Raw genomic sequence first — 21533 nt, forward strand, 5'->3', positions numbered from 1 at the left:
CGACCCCTGCACATATCCTCAGTGCTTCCATATGATATGTGGGATATTCGGAAAGGTCATACCTCCTGGCTCTCTCTGTCAAACTCTGTGTCCAACTTTACTGATTACAGTAAGAGTCATAGAAAAAGATAGAAATACTATTATCTCACATATTTCTCATCAGGGTGTCCAACAAGTTCTCTTTGATATAAAACATAAATCCTGGTACTATTTAATTATGCTGTTTTCCTAGACTCCGTAACAACTCACAACTGCATCCGTAATCTCTCTTATTTATTAATATCCAGAATCACGTTGACTTTACCGAAATAAATTACCTCTTTTAGCTGTTGTATCCAATCACACCAGCTAAAGGAAAAAGTATACTTAATGACTCATATGAGTGGGAAGTCTTAGGAATTAATCTAGCTTCAGATACGGTTCAATCTGTGGTTCAAACAATGTAATCAGCCTTCTCTCTAAGTCTGTAGGCTCTCCTGTCCTGTTTCCTTAGAGACACTCTCAGGATAATGCAGCAAAGAGAGTCCTAATGAACGTAAGCTATACGTGTGTTCAAGATCTCAGAATGAGATCTATTTCTTTTCAGAATTTATATTAAATGTTCAAGATTTCAGAATGAGAGCGATCCATTTCTTTTCAGAATTTATATTAAGATCTCAGAAGATCACCAGTGTTTAAGACCTCAGAATGAGAGAGATCCATTTCTTTTCAGAATTTATATTAAGTCACAGAAAAAACCCAACAACTCTAATCAACTGTGCTAGTACCAATCACTTATGTAGGGGAGAGAGTGTTTCAGTGAACCAGTAAGTGCCAAAAATCACATGATTGAGGGTCTCAGTGGCATGCTATAAAGTAGGGAAGGTACAGTTCTCCAGGAAAAGCGGGGCCCTCTTACTGGAAGTAGGAATATTAGTCACAATAAACAACAGATGTTCAGTAGAGGAGGCAATAAAGATGAAGGCAAACAGGAGGGTGAGTCATATTTTCTGTCACTAATCCCTTATCTCTCAGGAAGCTTTTCTGAAATTTTACTTTCTCACCATGTAAGTCATATAGGGAACTTACTTATTGATTCATTCATTTTCTTGTTTACTTCTAGTCATATTTATTACATGCCTGTAGTTGCAAACTTGAAAATTACTGGAATTCCATGTGTGGACTCTTATCTTTAGAGTTTGGGATTTTTTAAATTAACTCCTAAAAAGCTTCAGCACAGCAAAGGAAATAACCAGCAGAGTTAACAGACACCCCATAGAGTGGGAGGAAATTTTCACAAACTGTGCATCCGACAAAGGACTAATATCCAGAATCTACAAGGAACTCAAACAAATCAGCAAGAAGAAAACAAATAATACTATCAAAAAATGCGCTAAGTATATGAATAGACAATTCTCAAAAGAAGGTCTACAAATGGCCAACAAACATATGGAAAAATGCTCAACATCACTAATTATCAGGGACTGCAAATCGAAACCACAATGCAATACCACCTTACCCCTGCAAGAATGGCCATAATTTAAAAAATTAAAAAAAAAATAGATGTTGGTGTGGGTGTAGTGAAAAGGAACACTTTCACACTGCTGGTGTGAATGTAAACTAGTACAGCCATTGTGGAAAACAGTGTGGAGATTCCTTAAAGAACTAAGAGTAGATCTACCACTACTGAGTACCTATCCAGAGGAAAAGAAGTCTTTATATGAAAAAAGACACACATTTATGGCAGCACAGTTAGCAATTGCAAAAATATGGAACCAGCCCAAATGCCCATCAATCAATAAGTGGATAAAGAGAATGTGGTGTATATATATGTATTATTATTATTCTATTATTCTAAATGAAGTAGCTCAGAAATGGAAAACCACACAGCATATCATATGTTCTCACTTATAAGTGGGAGCTAATCTGTGAGGACATAAAGGCATAAAAAATGATGCAATGAACTTTGGGGACTTGGGGGAAAGATTGATAGGGAGGTAAGGGATAAAAGGTGGGTGCAGTGTACACTGCTCATGTGATCGATGCACCAAAATCCCATAAATCACCACTAAAGAAATTATCCATGCAACCAAACAGCACCTGTTCCCCAAAAACTATTGAAATTAAAAAAAAATAAAACAGAGATAATCATCCTGAAAAAATAAATACGTTCCACTTACTCCCTGGCAGATGTAAAATGAGTCCTTGTACTTATTTAACAGGTGTGGACTGAATCTTTAACATATTGTATACATAGTACCAGATGCTGTGAACAAATCCACAGTCCTTACCGTTAGAGAACCTAGAGTTTAATCTGAGTAGAACACGTAAAAATAATATAGACAACTAAATGAGATTATTTTAGGGAGTGATACATGCACTCATGAAAAGAACACAGTGAAGAAATTAAGAATAACATGGAGATGGGGTGATCTAGTTTTAGATTGTGTGGTCAGGAAAACTTAAGAGATTGGAGTGATGAGGAAGACTCAGCCGTATGGATCCTGAAAGGCTTTTGGAAAGTATTAAAGGGTTTTATATAGGGATATAAAATGATCTCATTTACAGTTTAAAAAGCTCTATCTGGCTACTGTGTAAAGAATGGGTTGTACAAGTTTCAAGATTCTGAGCAGGAAGATCAGTTACTGCCTGAGCAGGACTCAGTTATTGCCTGAGTCCAGGAAGGAAGTGATATAGTTGAGACTAAGATGATAGCAATAGCGACCGAGAAGAGGAGAAAGATTCTTCACGTATATTGTAAAAAAAATATGGCAGAACTTTGAAAGGAACGAGAGAAGTGGATGAATCAAGGACAATTTATGACTACCTGTATGAATCTGGAAACGTTTCTGAACCACAGAAAACTAGAGACGAATGCATTTTGGGATATAAATAAAGAATTTTACTTCAATCATATTGAGTTTGAGATATCTCCTAGACAGGTAAATGGGAAGTTAAGTAGGCAATTAGATATGCAAGTCCTAAGCTCAATGGAGAAATCAGAGCTGGAGACAAATACCTAAAAGTTGTGCAGATCATGGGTGGTATTTAAGCCAGGGAGTTGGTATCACCCCAAATTAGCATGTAGACAGAGCAAAGTAGTTGCATAGGAATGAACCCCAGGGTACTCCAACTTTAGAGGCCATGCAGAAAAGGCATGCAAACTATTAGAGAGTAGTCTGTTTCCTAAAGAAATTACCCAGTAGAAAGGATTGGGTTGATGACTGTGTCAGTTATTGATTTATTGCCTCTTGACTCCAAATTCGCCCTCTATACATTCTCTGCAATAACGGCCAGAATTCCCTTAAGCACCCTCCTATATAGTGAGCACATTTTTAAGCCTTCTCAGTAGAGGGTTTTTGAGGGGCATTGCAGAAAGAAGGAACTCTCCTGTTGGTCCTGGGGGCTGTGCAGTAGGCCAGTGTTTTTGGTATGGGGAACACCCAGTGGGGCTCTTCCCCAGCCATGTTCCCAGAATAAGCAATCTTTTGGCAACCTTGCAGCCTCATCCTGGCCTGGTGATAACCTTTCGTGGCCCTCCACATTAGCTCCGGCATCCCAGCACTCCCTGCCTGTGAAGGCCTCCTGCTTGCATGGGCACTCAATTCCCTATACGGGACCCCCTGCACAGCTCATCTTTGTCCTGGGCCCTTACCCACTTGTCTACACCCCTGGTTCCTGGTTGCCTGCACCCTGCCTGGACTACAGAGGATTCCTTTCTGCTTGTCCAGCAACTGCAGACCAGCTCTAGCCTGAGAAAACCAAAGATTCTCTCTGCTTTCCAGTGAAATGAACTATACTTTCCCCAATAAGGCTGAACTGCAGCCTTGGGGAAAGAGCCACTTCCAAATTTTTTTTGGACACTGTCCCTCAGCCTTAGACATAGAGATTCCTTTATCTTATAGTCACTCACTTATCAGAGTTTAATAATTCTTTGTAGCAAACTTCCCCTGTGTAGCTCACTGGGTGGTTTCTGCCTCTTCATTGGACCCAGACTGTTACAATGATGAGAAAAATTATAACTGTAAGAATTCAGCACAAACTGGTACTTAGAATATGCCATTTATTTCTTTATTTATTTTAGAAAATATCCTCTCTTGAAAGAAATACCTCACCGTGTCAGTTTCTTTTCAGTATATTCTTTAATATGCTTGCCTCTTGATAAAAGTTTCCCTTGGACATTTTTACAGTTTTTTTCTTCATGGAGTATTTATCCAAAATGTTTAAGAATCCACTCAACTCCAAGGGCTACATGTCAATCATTTTTACTTTTTCCCTCTGTTGGAAGAACAACTTGCACTTGCTATATATATGTATATATACTGGCCAATTATCTCAGACAGGAAATGAGCATATGAAACATCACAGAAACATGGTAACAGCTAACTCTATATGTATATTGATTTGGTTTTCAGAAGAACCATTAAGCCTTCATGGATTGCCCCTAGAAAGTGCTAACTTCTGAGAATTATCATTGTGAATGTATCTTTCTATCTGAGCTTACATTCCCTCTTAGAGTTCAATATTACAAACATATGTCTTTTTTTTCTTTGCTTAAAAAAAAATCCCTTGGTCACATTCAAATTTTAGTTTCTGTGCTAAAATTATAGTGATCTGTGTTCTCTTTTAAAAATCTTCCCCTTTAGCAAGATCTTCAATGCCCTTTATCCATCTTACCTCAAGTAGAAAGGGGTAGTGGAGAGTCACTTTATTAATAAAAGAGAGCAGGTCCTGTTCCCCCATTCCTGGAGCTTCACAACTCTCGTTCATTCTTACCTTAGCAGCTATAGTAGTCCATAGTGATGCTTGAGTTAAGGTACTGCACTTCACTCTCTTGATTTCCCTCTCTCTTCTTCACTCTCTTATTCTTTCATTCCCTCTCTCTTATTTTCCCTCTCCCCTTCCTCCCTCAACTACCCACCCATTGTAACTAGAATAAAATTTAAACTTTTTGCCATAGGTTATAAGATCTAGCTCCTGCTTCTCTCTAACTTCTCAAGCCTCTTTCTCCATTTTGTCTCATGGCTGCCTCCTTTTTATCTTGCTTGCAATGCTTCTCTTCTGAGATGCTTCTCTAAATGACTAGTCACCTTCATCACCACCATGCCGTTACCCTATCGCTAATGTGATATGCTTTGTTCACATGACTTTATCATGAATTATGGAATTATTTTATCTGTTTTTTGTTTATTATCTTTTTCCTTTATTAGAATATAAAATCTTCGATGGTAGAGATTTCATTTGTCTTTTTGATGACTGTATACCTAAAGGCTAGAACAGTTCCTGGCACATGGTAGGGATTTAAACAAGTAATTTTGACCATCTGGGTGTATATGGGGCATTGAACTGTGAACTGTGATTATTGGCAAATAAATAGAAAATGTATTATCTCCTGCCCCGCCAAAACTGGGTAAACAGATTTCAGGTGCCCTATTGTAATTGTTTTTTCCAGATGCAACTATTCTTGCCATTCTTACTATTGGGTCAGGGGCCCGGTGGTGTCTGCAGCATGATGAAGAGTACAAAATTAAGGAAGAACATGGTACCAAATGCTTGATAATAATCACATTGCCCTTTGGGAAGGCCTATTAAAATGCAAATGAGAGTGATTAAAATGTTAACCTACATGTGCAGATTATAGGAACCGTTGTTATTGATTATCTACATCATAGCTTTCAGATAATAGTGGCTCTCAAACATGTTTTAAGCAGTGGAATTTTTTTCAGACAAAAAGCTCACCCAGGATTCAATGTATATATAGGTAAGAGTGACTGATATTCTTTCTGGCTGAAGCAGTGGTATTGGAACTGGTACTCTGCCCCCATGGGGCACCTCTCCCACCCCTCAAGGTCCCAAAGTACCACCTGATGCCCAGAGAGCTGAAGTTACTTATCCAGTCTTTTTTGTTGTTTTTTGAGGCTGGTTGCGCCATTGAGGCTGAGTCTTGTGCGGTCACTCTGGCTCTAGTGTAGTGGTGTGTCACTGCAGCCTCAAACTCCTCGACTCAAGTGACCCTTCCACCTCAGCCTCCAAAGTGCTAGGATTACAGGTGTGAGCCACTGTACCCAATCCTCCAAAGTCTTAAAATGATCAACAGCAACAAGACTAAACACAAACTTCCTGAATTCTGGTGCCCTGTGCTTTTACCTGTCCTAAAAAAACAGATAATAAATACTATAGAATCAGATTAGAGTCTAGTATTGGGAGTTCCTACAGAGAGAGAAAATTTAGAGGTTTTTGGAACCCAAGGGTCCTTGCTTAGAATTCTCTCTATGACTACTGGAGAATTGCCTCACGAGACTTCTCTTCTGACCTGGAAATTCATCTAGAGCTTGTGTTTAGTGGTAGAAATAAACAAACAGGACTGCTTTCTCCAAATATTTATTTTAAAATTACTTTATCACTCTGAATTTTTACACATCAGAGAGAACTTTTACCCATTGGTGTGTGGACTTCCCACTGGTGAAGAGTGACATGGCTCTGATCAAGAAGGGTAGGCTGTTTTCATGAATATTTTTAGTTTTACTTTTCAGTGGAAGCTGAGATTAGAAATCCCTCATTTAGCTGAATTGCTGGCTTAGGGATCAGCCACAGTGTAGATTCTCTGCTCATGCTAGTTGGGAATTCAGAGCCAAGCACAGCATCTGGCCTGCTAGTAGACAGTTAATATATATATTTTTTAACTCAAGTGAACAAATTTCAGTCTTTTGTGTTATTTAACAAATATAATTTAACAATATATTGATCTGATTTCTGACTACATGTTGAGGTGGGTGTACATCATTTGTGCCATATGCAATTGTTATGTCCCAGGCATCGACGATACTCACACTGAGATCCTGGAAAATGTCCTTTATGATGAGATATTGAATGTAACCATGAAAGTCACTAAATCTTTCTGCATCATTGTACATCTCCCTGATGTTTTCTGTTTTGAGGATAACCATAGTGTCTGGGCTTCTCAGAAGAAGACGCTGAATGGCTTTGTGGACATTGAGGGCCCTTCGGATAAAAACGTCAATGGGAAAGGGTCTGAAATGCTGGCCTAGAGAAATAACAACGATCGTATTTTTTTCTCCTCCAGTTCTGTCAATGGCCCGGCTGAGGTACTCAATCTCTTTGACTGAATAGGTCATTGATGCTATCAAGGGATAACAATGTTTTTGCCACTGAATGTTGATATTTCTATCCAAATCCACAGCAAGTAGGTGTTGCAATTTTCCAGATTCATGCAGATCCACTGACTTCAGCGCTGATAACAAATAGGCAATCCCAAAATTAAAGGAGGATAAAGTTATAGAGATTGAGTAATTATAAAGGTAGAAGATATTTGATTGGTAAAAATCAAATAAGCTAATCGTGTCTAATTTATTATAGGTTTAGATGAGGGGATGTTTTTGAAAATCATTTGAACAGTCAAAACTGTTATGTATCTTCTTGGATTAAGATGGTGGATACGAGGCACGACTCCTTGCAGCTTCCACTCGGACAGACAGAGCTGCATGTGGAGGGTTACATCATGAACTTTTGCTCCAAGAACTACCACGGGAACATATCAGGAAAGCCAAGAGAATCCATAGACCCTTTGAAGGAACAGGATCATCACTGCAGGCTCCCTGAGATGTACATAAAAAACTGTGTCCCTAGGGCAAGTTTGCATCCTGCCTATAGGATGTTAACTGATGTGCCACCTCCTGGTTGGAGGCCAACCAACACGAAACCAACACACTAAACAAAAACACAACCAAGGACCCTTGCAGAGTCCACTTCATTCCCCTGCTAACTCAACTGGAGCAGGTGCTGGTATCCATGGCTGTAAGACCTGAAAGTGGGTCATATCGCAGGATTCTTTGCAGACATTCTTCAGTACCAACCCAGAGCCCAGTAGCTCCACTGGGTAGCTAGACACAGAAGAGCAAAAACGGTCACTACAGTTCAGCTCCAAGGAAGCCACATTCCTAGGGGAAGGGGAATTAAACCACATGAAGCCAGCACCCTGTAGGACAAAAGAATCTGAACAGCAGCCCTTGAATCTTAGATCTTCCCTCTGACATACTCTACCCAAATGAGAAGAAACCCAAAAACCAATTCTGGTAATATGACAAAACAAGATTCTTGAACTCCCGCAAAAGAGCATACAAGCTCACCAGGAATGGATCCAAACCAAGAAGAAATCTCTGAATTGTCAGAAAAAGAATGTAGAAGGCCAATTATTAAGTTAATCAAGGAGGCACCAGAGAAAGGTAATGTCCAACTTAAAGAAATTTAAAACATTATATAGAATATAAAAGGAAAATTCTTCAGTGAAATAGATAGTATAAATAAAAAACTATCACAACCTTTGGAAATCAAGGACATTCCTAGAGAAAGGCAAAATGCACTAATAAGTCTCAGCAATAGAATTGAACAAGCAGAAGAAAGAACCTCAGAGTTAGAAGACAAGGCTTTTGAATTAACCCAATACATCAAAGACAAAAAAAAAATTTAAAAATGAACAAAGCCACCAAGAAGTTTAGGCATTATGCTAAATGCCCAAACGTAAGAATAATTGGTATTCCCAAAGAAGAAGAGAAATACAAAAGTCTGGAAAATATAGTTGAGGGATTAATCAAGGAAGACTTCCCTGGCTTTGCTGGAGATCTACACCTCCAAATACAAGGATCTCAAAGAACACCTAGGAAATTAATCACATAAAGATCATTACCTAGGTACATCATCATAATCATCACGTTATTTAAAGTCAAGATGGGGCCAAGGGAGGGACAGCAAGGGTGGGGGTGGGGAGGTCAGGGAGGAATAACATGGGGAGAAATGCCAGATGTAGGTGATGGGGGGATGGAGGCAGCAAACCACACTGCCATGTGTGTACCTATGCAACAATTCTGCATGATCTTCACATGTACCTCGGAACTTAAATTAAAAAAAATAAAGTCAAGATGAAGGGAAAAAATCTTAAGAGCTGTGAGGCAAAGGCATCCAGTAGCCTATAAAAGAAAACCTATCAGATAACAGCTGATTTCTCAGCAGAAATCAGAAGGGATTGGGGTTCTATTTTTAGCCTCCTTAGACAAAACAATTATCAGCCAAGAATTTTGTATTTAGTGAAACTAAGCTTCATAAATGAAGGAAAGATAGTCTTTTCCAGACAAATGCTGAGAGAATTTGCCACTACCAGCCAGCACTACAATGACTGCTAAAAGGTGCTCTGAATCTTGAAACAAATTGTCAAAATACACCAAAATAGAACCTCCTTGAAACATAAATCTCACAGGACCTTTATATAATAACAAAATGAAAACAACAACAACAACAACAAGGTATTCAGGCAACAAGTAGCACAATGAATAGAATAGTATATCTTATATCTCAATACTAACATTGAATGTAGCTGGCCTCAATATTCCACTCAAAACTTACAGAATGGAAGAATGGGCAAGAATTTACCAACCAAGTTTCTGCTGTCTTCAGGAGAGTCACCTGTTAATAATACATAATGACTCACATAAATTTAAGGTAAAGTGGTGGAAAAAGATATTTCATGCAAATAGACGCCAAAAGCAAGCAGGAGCAGCTATTCTTATGTCAGACAAAACAAACCTTAAAGCAACAGCAGTTTAAAAAGACAAAGAGGGACATTGTATAATGATAAAATAACTAATTAAACAGGAAAATGCCACAATTCTAAATATATATGCATCTAACACTGGAGCTTTCAAATTTACAAAATAATTACTAATAGACCAAAGAAATGAGAGAGATGGCAACACAATAATAGTGGGGAACTTTAACACTCCACTGACATCACTGCACAAGTCATCAAGATAGAAAGTCAACAAAGAAACAATGGACTTAAACTATACCCTACAACAAATGGACTTAACAGATATTTACAGAAGATTCTACCCAGCAACTGAAGAATATACATTCTATTCATGAGCACATGGAAGATTCTCCAAGATAGACCATATGACAGGCTACAAAAGAAATCTCAGTAAATTTAAGAAAATCGAAATTATATCTCCGAGACCACAGTGGATTAAAATTGGAAATCAACTCCAAAAAGAACCCTCAAAACCATGCAAATACATAGAAATTAAATAACCCACCCTGAGTGATCATTGGGTCAACAATGAAATCAAGATGGAAATTAAAAAATTTTTTGAACTAAACAATAATAGTGATACAAGCTATCAAAACCTCTGGGATACAGCAAAAGCAATGCTCAGAGGAAAGGTCATAGCCTTAAATGCCTACATCAAAAAGTCTGAGAAAGCACAAATAGATAGTCTATGCTCATACCTCATGGATCTGGAGAAACAAGAATAGTCCAAACCCAAATCCATCAGAAGAAAAGAAATAATGAAGATCAGAGCAGAACTAAATGAAACTGAAATAAAATACAAAAATAAATGAAACAAAAAGCTGGTTATTTGAAAAGATAAATAAAATTAATAGACCATTAATGAGATTAACCAAGAAAAGAAGAGAGAAGATCCAAATAAGCTCAATTAGAAATGAAACAGGAGATATCACAACTGATACCACAGAAATACAAAAGATTATTCAAGGCTACTATCAACACCTTTATACACATAAACTAGAAAACCTAGAAGAGGCAGATACATTCCTGGAAATATACAACCCTACTAGATTAAACCAGAATTATATAGAATCTCTGAACAGACCAATAACAAGCAGTGAGACAGAAATGGTAATAAGTAAATTGTCAACACAAAAAAGTTCAGGATAGATTCACAGCTCATTTCTGTCAGATATTCAAAGAAGAATTGATATAAATCCTATGGACACTGTTCCAAAAGATAGAGAAAGAGGGAATCCTCCCTAAATCATTCTATAGAGCCAATATCATCCTAGTACCAAAACCAGGGAAAGACACAACAAAAAAAGAAAACTACAGACCAATATCCCTGATGAACATAGATGCTAAAATCCTCAACAAAATACTAGCTAACCAAATCCAACAGCATATCAAAAAGATAATCTACCGTATTCAAGTGGGTTTCATACCAGGAATGCAGGGATGGTTTAACATACGTAAGTCAATAAATGTGATACACCACATAAACAGAATTAAAAACGAAAATCACGACGACTTCTCTGGCCCCTATCCCCGGGACCATGGAACCTCGCCCAGGAGCTGATTAAATTTCTTTATTTCAATAACTGGCCTCAGTTGCCTCATTCAAATGCTTACACTTCTGTCTGTCTGTAAAAAGAGACAAACTCGACTTCTGAGAGAATGATCCAAGATGGCCGATCGCTAACATCTTGGGATTGCAGCTCCCAGTGAAAGCTCAGAGAAGGAGAGGATGCCAGACTTTCAGACAAATTTTGGTCGCTCATGGAGCAGAAGATTCCCAGTGGAGGAGCTCCACAGGTTGCCAGCACGACTCTTGTGGCTGGCATGGCAGCTCTCGGTGCAGAGTAAACGGAACTGGTTCCCCTTCTGACCGAGGTTTGGAGCTCCGGGAAGGCAGAGTCGCCTATTACGGATTCAAGAAGGAAGCCAGACTGGAGACTCCCGCCGAAAAGCACCATCAGTCTTAACGCCGCTGTTTTGGCTGGCACAGTGGGTTGCTCACATTTCGGTCCTAGGAATTAACCACTTGGACGTCCACTCAGAGACCTAATTTGAATGTTGGTAATTACAAAGGCGACAGGTGGATAAATTTACAATGATGGGAAGAAACCAGCAAAAAAAGGCTGAGAATACTCAAAATCAGAATGTCTCTCCCTCTAAAGAGGATCACAGTTCCTCATCAACAAGGGAACAAGACTTGATGGAGAATGAAAGCATCCCATTAACAGAATCAGGCTTCAGAAGATGGATAATAAGAAACTTCTGTGAGTTAAAAGAACATGTTGTAGCCCAATGTAAAGAAACTAAGAACTTTGAAAAAAGGTTGACGAAATCCTAATGAGAATAGACAACTTAGGAATATAAGTGAATTAATGGAACTGAAGAATACAATGCAGGAACTCCGAGAAGTATGCACAGGTTTAAACACTTGAATTGTTCAAGCAGAAGAAAGGATATCAGAGGTCAAAGTCCAACTCAATGAAATAAAACGAGAAGACAAGATTTGAGAAAAAAGGATAAAAAGGAATGAGCAAAGTCTCCAAGAAATGTGGGACTATGTGAAAAGACCAAATTTATGTTTGATAGGTGTACCTGAATGCGACAGAGAGAATGAATCCAAGCTGGAAAATATTCTTCAGGATATTATTCAGGAAAATTTTCCTAAACTAGCAAAGCAGGACAATATTCAACCCCAGGTAATACAGAGAACACCACAAACATATTCCTCAAGAAGAACAACCCCAAGGCACATAATCATTAGATTCACCAGGGTTGAAACAAAGGAGAAAATACTAAGGGCAGCCAGAGAGAAAGGTCAGGTTAATTACAAAGGGAAGACTATCAGACTTACAGCAGACCTCTCAGCAGAAACTCTACAAGCCAGAAGAGAGTGGGGGCCAATACTCAACATCCTTAAAGAACAGAACTTTCATCCCAGAATTTCATATCCAGCCAAACTAAGCTTCACAACTGAAGGAAAAATAAAATCTTTTATGAACAAGCAAGTACTCAGAGATTTTATTACCACCAGGCCTGCTTTACAAGAGCTTCTGAAAGAAGCATTACACATAGAAAGAAACAACCAGTATTAGCCTTTCTAAAAATATACCAAAAAGCATAGAGCATCAACATAAAGAAGAATTTACATCAATGAATGGATAAAACAGCCAGTTAACATCAAATGGCAGTAATCCTAAATTTCAATTGACTAAATCTCCCAATCAAAAGATACAGCCAAAACCCAATGGTATGCTACATCCAGACCCATTTCACATGCAAGGATACACAAAGACTCAAAACAAAGGGATGGAGAAAGATTGACCAACCAAATGGAGAGCAACAATAAATAAGTAAATAAAAAGCAGGAACTGCAATTCTCGTATCTGATAAAATAGATTTTAAAGCAACAAAGATATAGTGGTAAAAGGATCAATGCAACAACAAGAGCAAACGATCCTAACACTCAGATACATAGACACTTAGATTCAATGAGACAGAAAATTAATAAGGATATCAAGGACTCAAACTCAGATCCAGAACAAGTAAACTTAATAAATATTTATAGAGCTCTCCACTTTAAATGCAGAAAATATACATTCTTGTCAATACCACATCACACCTACTCATAGGTTTAAATGAAACATTGGCCATTATTAGTACCCATTTTTTTTTTAGAATAAAGCAACATTTCTGTTCTCTCTCCCTCTTTTTCTTCCTCTTTCTTCCTCTCCTTCACTCCTTTTTTTTCTTTCCTTCTCTCAAAAAAAGAAAAAAAAAGAAATCAACTTGTAGACCTCCAGATCCAGGTCGGCAATGTCTGTCATTGCTTGATTTCCTTCCTTCCCTTCTCTCCCTCCCTTTCTCCCTCCCTCCCTGCCTCCTTTCCTCCCTTCCTGCCTTCCTCTCTTCCTCCCTTAAAAAAAAAATAAACACAGAAAAAGCATTTGAGAAAATCCAGCATCCATTATGATTAAAACCCTCAGCAAAATCAGCATAGAATGAACATACCTTAAGGTAATAAAAGCCATCTACAACAAATCCCCAGCCAACATAATACTGAATAGGGGAAAGCTGAAAGCATTCCCTCTGAGAACTTGAACAAGACAAGGATGCCCATTTTCACCACTTCTCTTCAACATAGGACTGGGAGTCCTAGCTAGAGCATTTGGACAAAAGAAAGAAATAAAGGGCATTCGAATCACTAAAGAGGAAGTCAAACTGTTGCTGTTTGCTGATGATTTGATAGTATATCTAGAAAACCCTAAAGACTTGTCCAAAAAGCTCCTAGTACTGGTAAATGAATTCGGCAGTTTTAGCATACAATATTAATATACACAAATCAATAACTCTGCTATTGACCAACAGCAACCAAGCTAAGAATCAATCAAAAACTCAATCCCTTTCATAGTAGCTGCAAACAAAACAAAACAAAAACAAAAATAAAAACAACTTAGGAACATACCTAGCCAAGGACATGAAAGACCTCTATAAGGAAAGCTACAAAACACTGCTGAAAGAAATCATACATGACACAAATAAATGGAAACACATCACATGCTCATGGATGGATAGAATCAATATTGTGAAAATGTCCATACTGTCAAAAGCAATCTAAAAATTTAATACAATTTTCATCAAAATACCACCACCATTCTTCACAGAACTAGAAGAAACGATCCTAAAATGCGTATGAAACCAGACAAGACCCCACACAGACAAAGCAAGGAAGCAAAAAGAACAAATCTGGAGGCATCACATTACCTGACTTTGAACTATACTATAAGGCCATAGTCATCAAAACACATGGTACTGTTATAAAAATAGGCACATAGACCAATGGAACAGAATAGAGAACCCAGAAATAAAGCCCAATCCTTACAGCCAACTGATCTTTAACAAAGCAAACAAAAACATAAAGTGGGGAAAGGACACCCTCTTCAACAAATGGTGCCAGGATAATTGGCAAGCCACATATAGAAGAATGAAAGTAGATCCTCCTCTCTTACGTTATACAAAAATTAACTCCAGGTGGACCAAAGACTTAGTCTAAGACCTGAAGCCATAAGGATTCTAGTAGAGAACATCAGAAAAACCTTTCTAGACATTGGCTTAGGTAAAAACATTATGACCAAGAACCCAAAAGCAAATGCAACAGAAAGAAAGATAAATAAATGGGACTTAATTAAATTAAAAAGCTTCTGCATAGCTAAACATATAATCAGCTGAGTAACAGACAACTCATAGAGTGGGAGAAAATCTTCACAATCTATACAGCCAGCAAAGGACTAATATCAAGAATCTACAAAGAACTCAAAGAAGTCAGCAAGAAAAAAATCAATCCCATCAAAAAGTGGGCTAAGGACATGAATAGACAATTCTTAAAAAATGATATACAGATGGTTAACAAACATTTGGAAAAATGTTCAACATCACTAATTATCAGGGAAATGCAAATCAAACCACAATGTGATACCACCTCATTCCGTATTAAGAAAAAAAGGCCAGATTCAAAAAAATCAATAGATGTTTGTGTGGATTTGGCCAAAAGGGAGCACTTTTACACTGTTGGTGGGAAATTAAACTAGTACAACCACTATGGAAAACAGTGGAGATTCCTTAAAGAACTAAAAGGAGATCTACCATTTGATTCAGCAATCTCACTTCTTTGTATCTACCCAGCGGAAAAGAAGTCATTATACTAAAAAGATACTTGTACACACATTTATAGCAACACAATTTGCAGTTGCAAAAATATAGAATCAGCCACATGCTCATCAGTCATTGAGAAGATAAAGAAAATGTGGTGTATATATACTATAGAATACTACTCAGCCATGAAAAGGAAAGAATTAATGGCATTTGCCACAACCTGGATGAAATGAAAGGCTATTATTCTAAGTGAAGTAACTCAGGAATGGAAAACCAAATATTGTATTTCCTCACTCCTATGTGGGAACTAAGCTGTGAGGATGAAAAGACCTAAGAATGATACATTGGACTTTGGGGACTCGGAAGAAAGGATCAGGGTTGGCAAGGGATAAAAGACTATACATTGGGCACAGTGTACACTGCTTGAGTGATGGGTGCATCAAAATCTCAGAAATCACCACTAAAGAACTTATTTATGTAACCAAGTACCACCTATTCCCCAAAAAGCTATTGAAATAAAAAAAATTAAAAATTTAAAAAGTGTTATGCAGATGTGAGCGATTATGTGCATGTCATCTTATAGAATCATGTGGAATCTGATGGACTGAGGTTGGAAAGGTAGTGAGGTAACTTCCTTGGAGGATTATGTGGTCAGTTTTGTAGGTATTATTTTTCTACGTTTTGTTGATTGTAAACTATTATTTTCTACATTTTGTTGATTGTAAACTCTATCATTTGAGGATAGAGAAAGGTACTAATTGATGGTCTTTACATAAAAAAAGGCAAGTAAACCTGTTTCTCCAGAAACTCTTTAAATTCCCACAAGATCGAAATTATATTCTGTACTTCTGTGTTTCCTTCACATAAGCATGGGGTAATATTAAGTGCCTTATCTATAAGAATAAGTATTACTAGTCATTTGTGGAGCCCTTTACAATATACAAAGCATTTATTTGGACTGGCCTATCCATTCACCTCAAAGATCCTCTCATGTACATTTAATTGACACATGAATAGAATAAAATGAAGTTCTTCCATTTTCATCGTAGTAATTAGATTTTTATCAGAACAACAGGGCTGCTTGGTAGTTAGAACTTATGAGGAAAATGTGTAGAGAAGAATTATTGATGCTTTGTAACATAGGAGTGTCTTAGAAGGAAAGGGCTGCATTTGAAGACTTAACCCAGTGGGGCTGGAAAACAGAGGTGCTGTAAGGTGGGTTGGAGGAAAATGGCAGAGCTATTTGCTTCACTCTGCCTTGGACAACTCACTTCGGTTTTCTTTTCCAAATCATACTCTGGCCATAGAATTTAACTTTTAACACAGTGTACAACAGATGTTTTCCTATGACAAATTAAAAGATGAGTTGAAGAGGGTAGGTAACTCCATAACTCAGTCCTTTATATGACCTAAGAGAATCACCATTATAGAATGTGATGCTAAAGGCTATCACTAGACCCTGAATTTTGTAGATGAGGTAATTGAGGTTTCCGTAGGAGTTCAGTCATTTACCAGAGGTCACAATTTAAAGTTCTCCCTTCTGTTGAGAATTTTTCTTATAACTTAGAACAAAGGCCATACCAATTTTCCCGCTTTTATTGGCTCAACTTTCCTTATAAGTTTGAAATCATGAGTGGCTTCATTTTAGGAAGGCCAGGATGGAGCCACAGCTACTGCATTGCTCTCAGTGATGAGAGCCAGGGTCTGGGGACATAGAGGGACAGGCAATGGTTTTGTAGGTGAGATTGCTAAGGTCTACTAGCAAATTCTGAGTTATTACTGGTACACTCTTGGTTTAGTGAATAGAGCAACCGGACTAGGATTTTAGCAACTGGATTCTAGCCCTGACCCTTAAATTAACTAACGATAATAATTGCAATGGCTGTTGTTTTTTGGGTCACTTTCTATGTGCCACTATGCCTTGCAATGTGTTAAATACTTTATATCCGTTACTTTATTTAATCTTCTATACAAACACCAAGTAGTACTCATATTAGTCTGTTCACATTGCTATAAAGGAATACTTGAAGCTGGATAATTTATAAGGAAAAGAGCCTTATTCGGCTGATGGTTCTTCAGTCTGTACAAGTGTGGCATCAGCATCTGTTCAGCATCTGTTCAGCATCTGGTGAGGGCAGGAAGCTTTTAGTCATGGCAAAAGGCAAGGGGAATCAGTGTGTCACATGGTGAGAGAGGGAGCAAGAAAGATGCCAAGCTCTTTTAAACAACGAGTTCTCACATGAACTGACAGAGTGAGAACTCATTTATTACCATGGCGGTGGGGAGGAGGGGGCAGGTAGTACCAAGCCATTCATGAGAGATCCACCTCCATGACCCAAACACTTCCCACTACGTCCCACCTCCAGTGTTGGAGATCATGTTTCAACATGAGATATGGAGGGGGCAATCAGTCAAACTATATCATTATTATTATTCCTAGTCGACTGATGAGGAGCACCAGGCAGGGCAAATAAATAACATGCCCGAACTCATTGTTTCTAAGTAGCACAGACTAGATCGGTTAGACCTCAAGCCCATACTTTACTTGTGTCTACCTAATGCAAGGTCCAACTCAATTCTGACATGTATTCTCTTAGATAATGATGACAGTAATGATACCTTACATCAAAGAGAACTTACTTGTAAGAAACAATATTCTAAATGTATTGCATGCATGACCTTGTTTTACCAGGTAGAAACTCTTTTCAGTAGACAGATGAGAAAACTGAGGAATGGAATGGTTATATAACTTGTTCGAAGTCACCCAGATAGGAGGAAGAGAGGTCAGGTTTTGAACCCAGGCTGTCTGGTTCTAGAATCATACCTTTAATCATTTTGCTGATTCTAGAAGCTGGACAATTTAATATCTCAAGTTATCTTTGTCTCCATCAACAGTTTTCTGAGCATACTGGGTACATATTGAAGTACGAATTCTGCAGAGGTAGGGATATAATTATCCTTTTTATGTACTGGCTTCTTTTCAGTTAGACATCTGTATTTCTTTTTAAAGGAAAGATAACAATGCCTTGTGAAAAATTTTTGTGTGTTGTGATTGAGAAATATGAAAAAAGGAAGCATTTCCCATATTCCCTTCTCTCCTTTGAAATGGAAAAGAAATTTCTTAAAGGAGTAAGAATTATAGCTTAGACTGAGGCATACTGTTGATACTGGCTTTGAAGTATTCCATCCACTGGCGGATCGTTGAATCTCCCATTAGATATATGAATTTTCCTCTCAGGCATTCCTTCATTTTGACTGTAGCCAAACTGCAGGAGACAGGATTCCACGTGTTTCTCCAGACATACCCACTGGGGATTGTGGCTGTCATTCCAAGCTTGCATTTCTCTTTCGTGGCAACTGTTTCTTCTGCCAAAGAATCAGTGAGAAAGGATCTTCCAAAACATCAAATTACCCATCAATATTTGTTAAGAGCCTTCTATCCTCCAAGTATCCTAAGAGGGAGTAACGGTGGTGGTAGTGGTGGAAAAATTCTTATTGAAGTATTCTGTTAACAGAACAGCTATTTTTTTATAAAAATTTTTCTCTGATGTGAATTTCCTAAATAATGTTCATTATAAGAGTATATGTTTCCTCCCAGGAAAAAAAAAAATGGCTTTCTGGGGGAAAATTTACATATTTTCCAGCCTTTCTATGAAAATAAAGTCATCAATTCTTGCATAGAATGGAAGCTCAATTATCCTATCATTTTAGCTCACTTTACCCCTAAGTCTGTCACACCGTAAGTGTCTTAAATGATACCATCAAAATGAAAATCCTTTGAGTTAGATAAAGGTGATATAATGAGTATTTAACTAGTTTGGCTTGGGAACTGGCCAATCCAAATGAATATGGCTATAGGCTGGAGAGTGTCTTGGGGGTCCAAGATAGGCTTAGAAGAGTCTGGGAATCCAAGGGCTGAGGTAGCCAAGGGTGAGGAGCCCATGGCACGTTTGGGGCAGTGACTATTATTAAACCGAAAGAAGTAGTTTAATATTTTAACAACTAGGATGAGTGTGCTCTTGTATGTGTGGTGAAAAATAACATTTCTACATCTAGGTACATATTTACACTTCAGTGTAGACAGGTTTATTAGTCATTAGCAAGGTTTTCCTTTTCTTTTTGTGATTAGCTTTAATGCTGAACTTGCAGAGACTTAAAAGCTCTTGCCTTGAATCATTTTAGACAGGAATTTCCTAGGCTATTTGGATTCAAAGAAATTGGAGAGAACCTAGTAAATTTAAGTGTGGAAGTTCTATTTTGTATGCTAACAATTGTTTGAAAGGTGGCAAAGATCGAGAGGGAGGGATGAAAATAAATTGACACCCAGATGGCAGGTTGGAAACTCTAGATGGTGATAGGCTAGTGGTGATGTGGCAAGAGGTGATGGCAGTAGTATGAAAAGGGGTGTTGTGGGGAGGTAAAGAACTGAGTATAGAATTGGAAAAGAGTTAACGTTTAAAAGTTGTATGAAATGGGCAGATAATTCATTGTCTGACAAATAGACTCACGATGATAGTTACAGTTACTGAAATAAGCTTATGATATCCCAGTGATTCCGTTATTCACTCACCTACATAACTGGTGTCTTGGCCAACCTTAGATAAGCCAGATGAACAGAGTACTGATAAGACTGAAACAGTGAAACAGTCAAGTAGAAAGAAGAAACCCTTTAAGTGGGTCTAGAACTAGGCACTACCCACCAAACACACGGATACTTACTGTTGCATTTGGAGACACTAATTGTATTGAATTTTTCCATAATCTCTACACCCACATTTGACCTTAAAAACACAAATATGGAAATTAATCTGTCCGTGGCCTCAAATCAGGAAACATACAGAAGCTAGATTATCCAGTGCTTCAGTTATTTCTTAGAGATAAGTCAATTATTCTGCCTTCAATTTCAGGTCATTTAGTAAATTTCCATTTCTTTGCCTATTATGCCATGGGATACAGTTACCCAGAAAGTATGCAAGAGGATTTATTGAGATGCAGAAGAAAGCAGAGTGAAGCTGACCAGGTATGTGCCATTGTTGAGGTCAGCCACCTTTCATGAAGCACCTGCCATTAGGGCTGGGGAGGACATCCTGGCCCTCAGGAAATCCCCATGTATGTGCACACACATATATACATGTGCATTTCTCATTTTCTTTTAGTTTTTATTCTGTATTTATTTTTTATCTCTTCGATAAAAGTTAAATATTCAAAAAGTGTGTGGCTTACTAGAGGATGGGCACTGTCTCTAAATGAATTCACAGATCCTTTCCCAAAAGGCTCTTGCTAAAGACACCCAAAGTTGATGCACTCACAGGACTTTTCTTTGGATCAGTATATAGGCCAAATCACAATATTTGCACAGGTAATCTCAAGAAGTAATTATTTTTACCTTTCAAAGAGACTCTTTTCTTGTTTGCTAAGATAAGAAACTTGCTTGTTCTTAGAAGACATGTGGGTGAGTGCAGCACAGGGTATGTGTTGAGGCCTCATGCAGTAGAAGGCTTCTTGGTCTCTGTTGTCCATGTACTGGCACAATTCGGCACTTGTGTTTGGGATCAAGCCACATTCAGAGTGGACCTGGGAGATGCCATTGACAAACTGGCCAATGAAGATTACCCTGTCATAGCCTTGGTTCCTTGCCCTCCAGAGAGCCGACACCCCTTCACTGGGGTGGATGAGCAGCAGAGACAGGGAGACCTGGCCCTCCCAGAACAGAGTGAAGCTGATGAGGTAGGTGCCGTTGTTGAAGTCAGTCACCTTTCCCGAAGCACCTGCCATCAGGGCTGGGGAGGACATCCTGGCCCTCAGGAAATCTCCGCCATATTGCTTCCTGTGTCCCAAGTGGTCCCTCATCTCCAGCAGGATGTCCAGCTGGTCCCCCCTGCAGTATGTGTCTCGAGGGTTGAGGATGGAGGCTGTGCTGTGTGCGGCACTGGTGGTGGTGTTCACGTGGTCAAAAGGTCTGGGTGGGATCTGCTGGTCTAGTTTCTCCATGATTTCCTTTATTCTCAGTTCAGTTTCTGTTAGTGACTTTAATGGTATCAGTGGTATTTTAGGGGTTAAGGACTTTGTGGAGTTGTCCCAGTAATGGAAGGAGATAGATAAGTTTAGAGCAGACCAAAGCTGAAATGACAGCAAATGTGACATGAGATGGATAAATTTAGAGCATACCTAATCTGAAATGACAGGAAGTATAAAATGCTATGAAATTAACCTGTTCCTAGTCATTTTTACTTATTATGATTTTGAATATTTATTTACATACTCGTATCAATATTATTTAAATTATCCAATAAAAATACATAGA

At 38.3% G+C, this 21533-nt stretch overlaps 2 protein-coding genes across 3 annotated transcripts in view; one reads left to right on the forward strand and one right to left on the reverse strand.

Moving 5' to 3' along the window:
• The window catches only part of NXPE2 (neurexophilin and PC-esterase domain family member 2), a 225719-nt gene that overhangs the window by 125097 nt on the left and 79089 nt on the right, over nt 1–21533 (forward strand). The window lies entirely within an intron of this gene.
• Nucleotides 6345–21533, reverse strand: part of LOC118145704 (NXPE family member 4) — a 30199-nt gene continuing 15010 nt past the window's right edge. Inside the window, exons 3-6 of the mRNA XM_035264619.3 lie at nt 20616–21349; nt 19949–20010; nt 18389–18595; nt 6345–7231 (exon numbers count right to left, since the gene is read on the reverse strand). Coding sequence (XP_035120510.3) covers nt 6696–7231; nt 18389–18595; nt 19949–20010; nt 20616–21349 — 1539 coding nt within the window. The 3' untranslated portion in view covers nt 6345–6695. The remainder of the gene's footprint in view (nt 7232–18388; nt 18596–19948; nt 20011–20615; nt 21350–21533) is intronic.

The sequence above is a fragment of the Callithrix jacchus genome, chromosome 10 (assembly GCF_049354715.1).
Source record: "Callithrix jacchus isolate 240 chromosome 10, calJac240_pri, whole genome shotgun sequence".
NCBI lineage: Eukaryota > Metazoa > Chordata > Mammalia > Primates > Cebidae > Callithrix > Callithrix jacchus.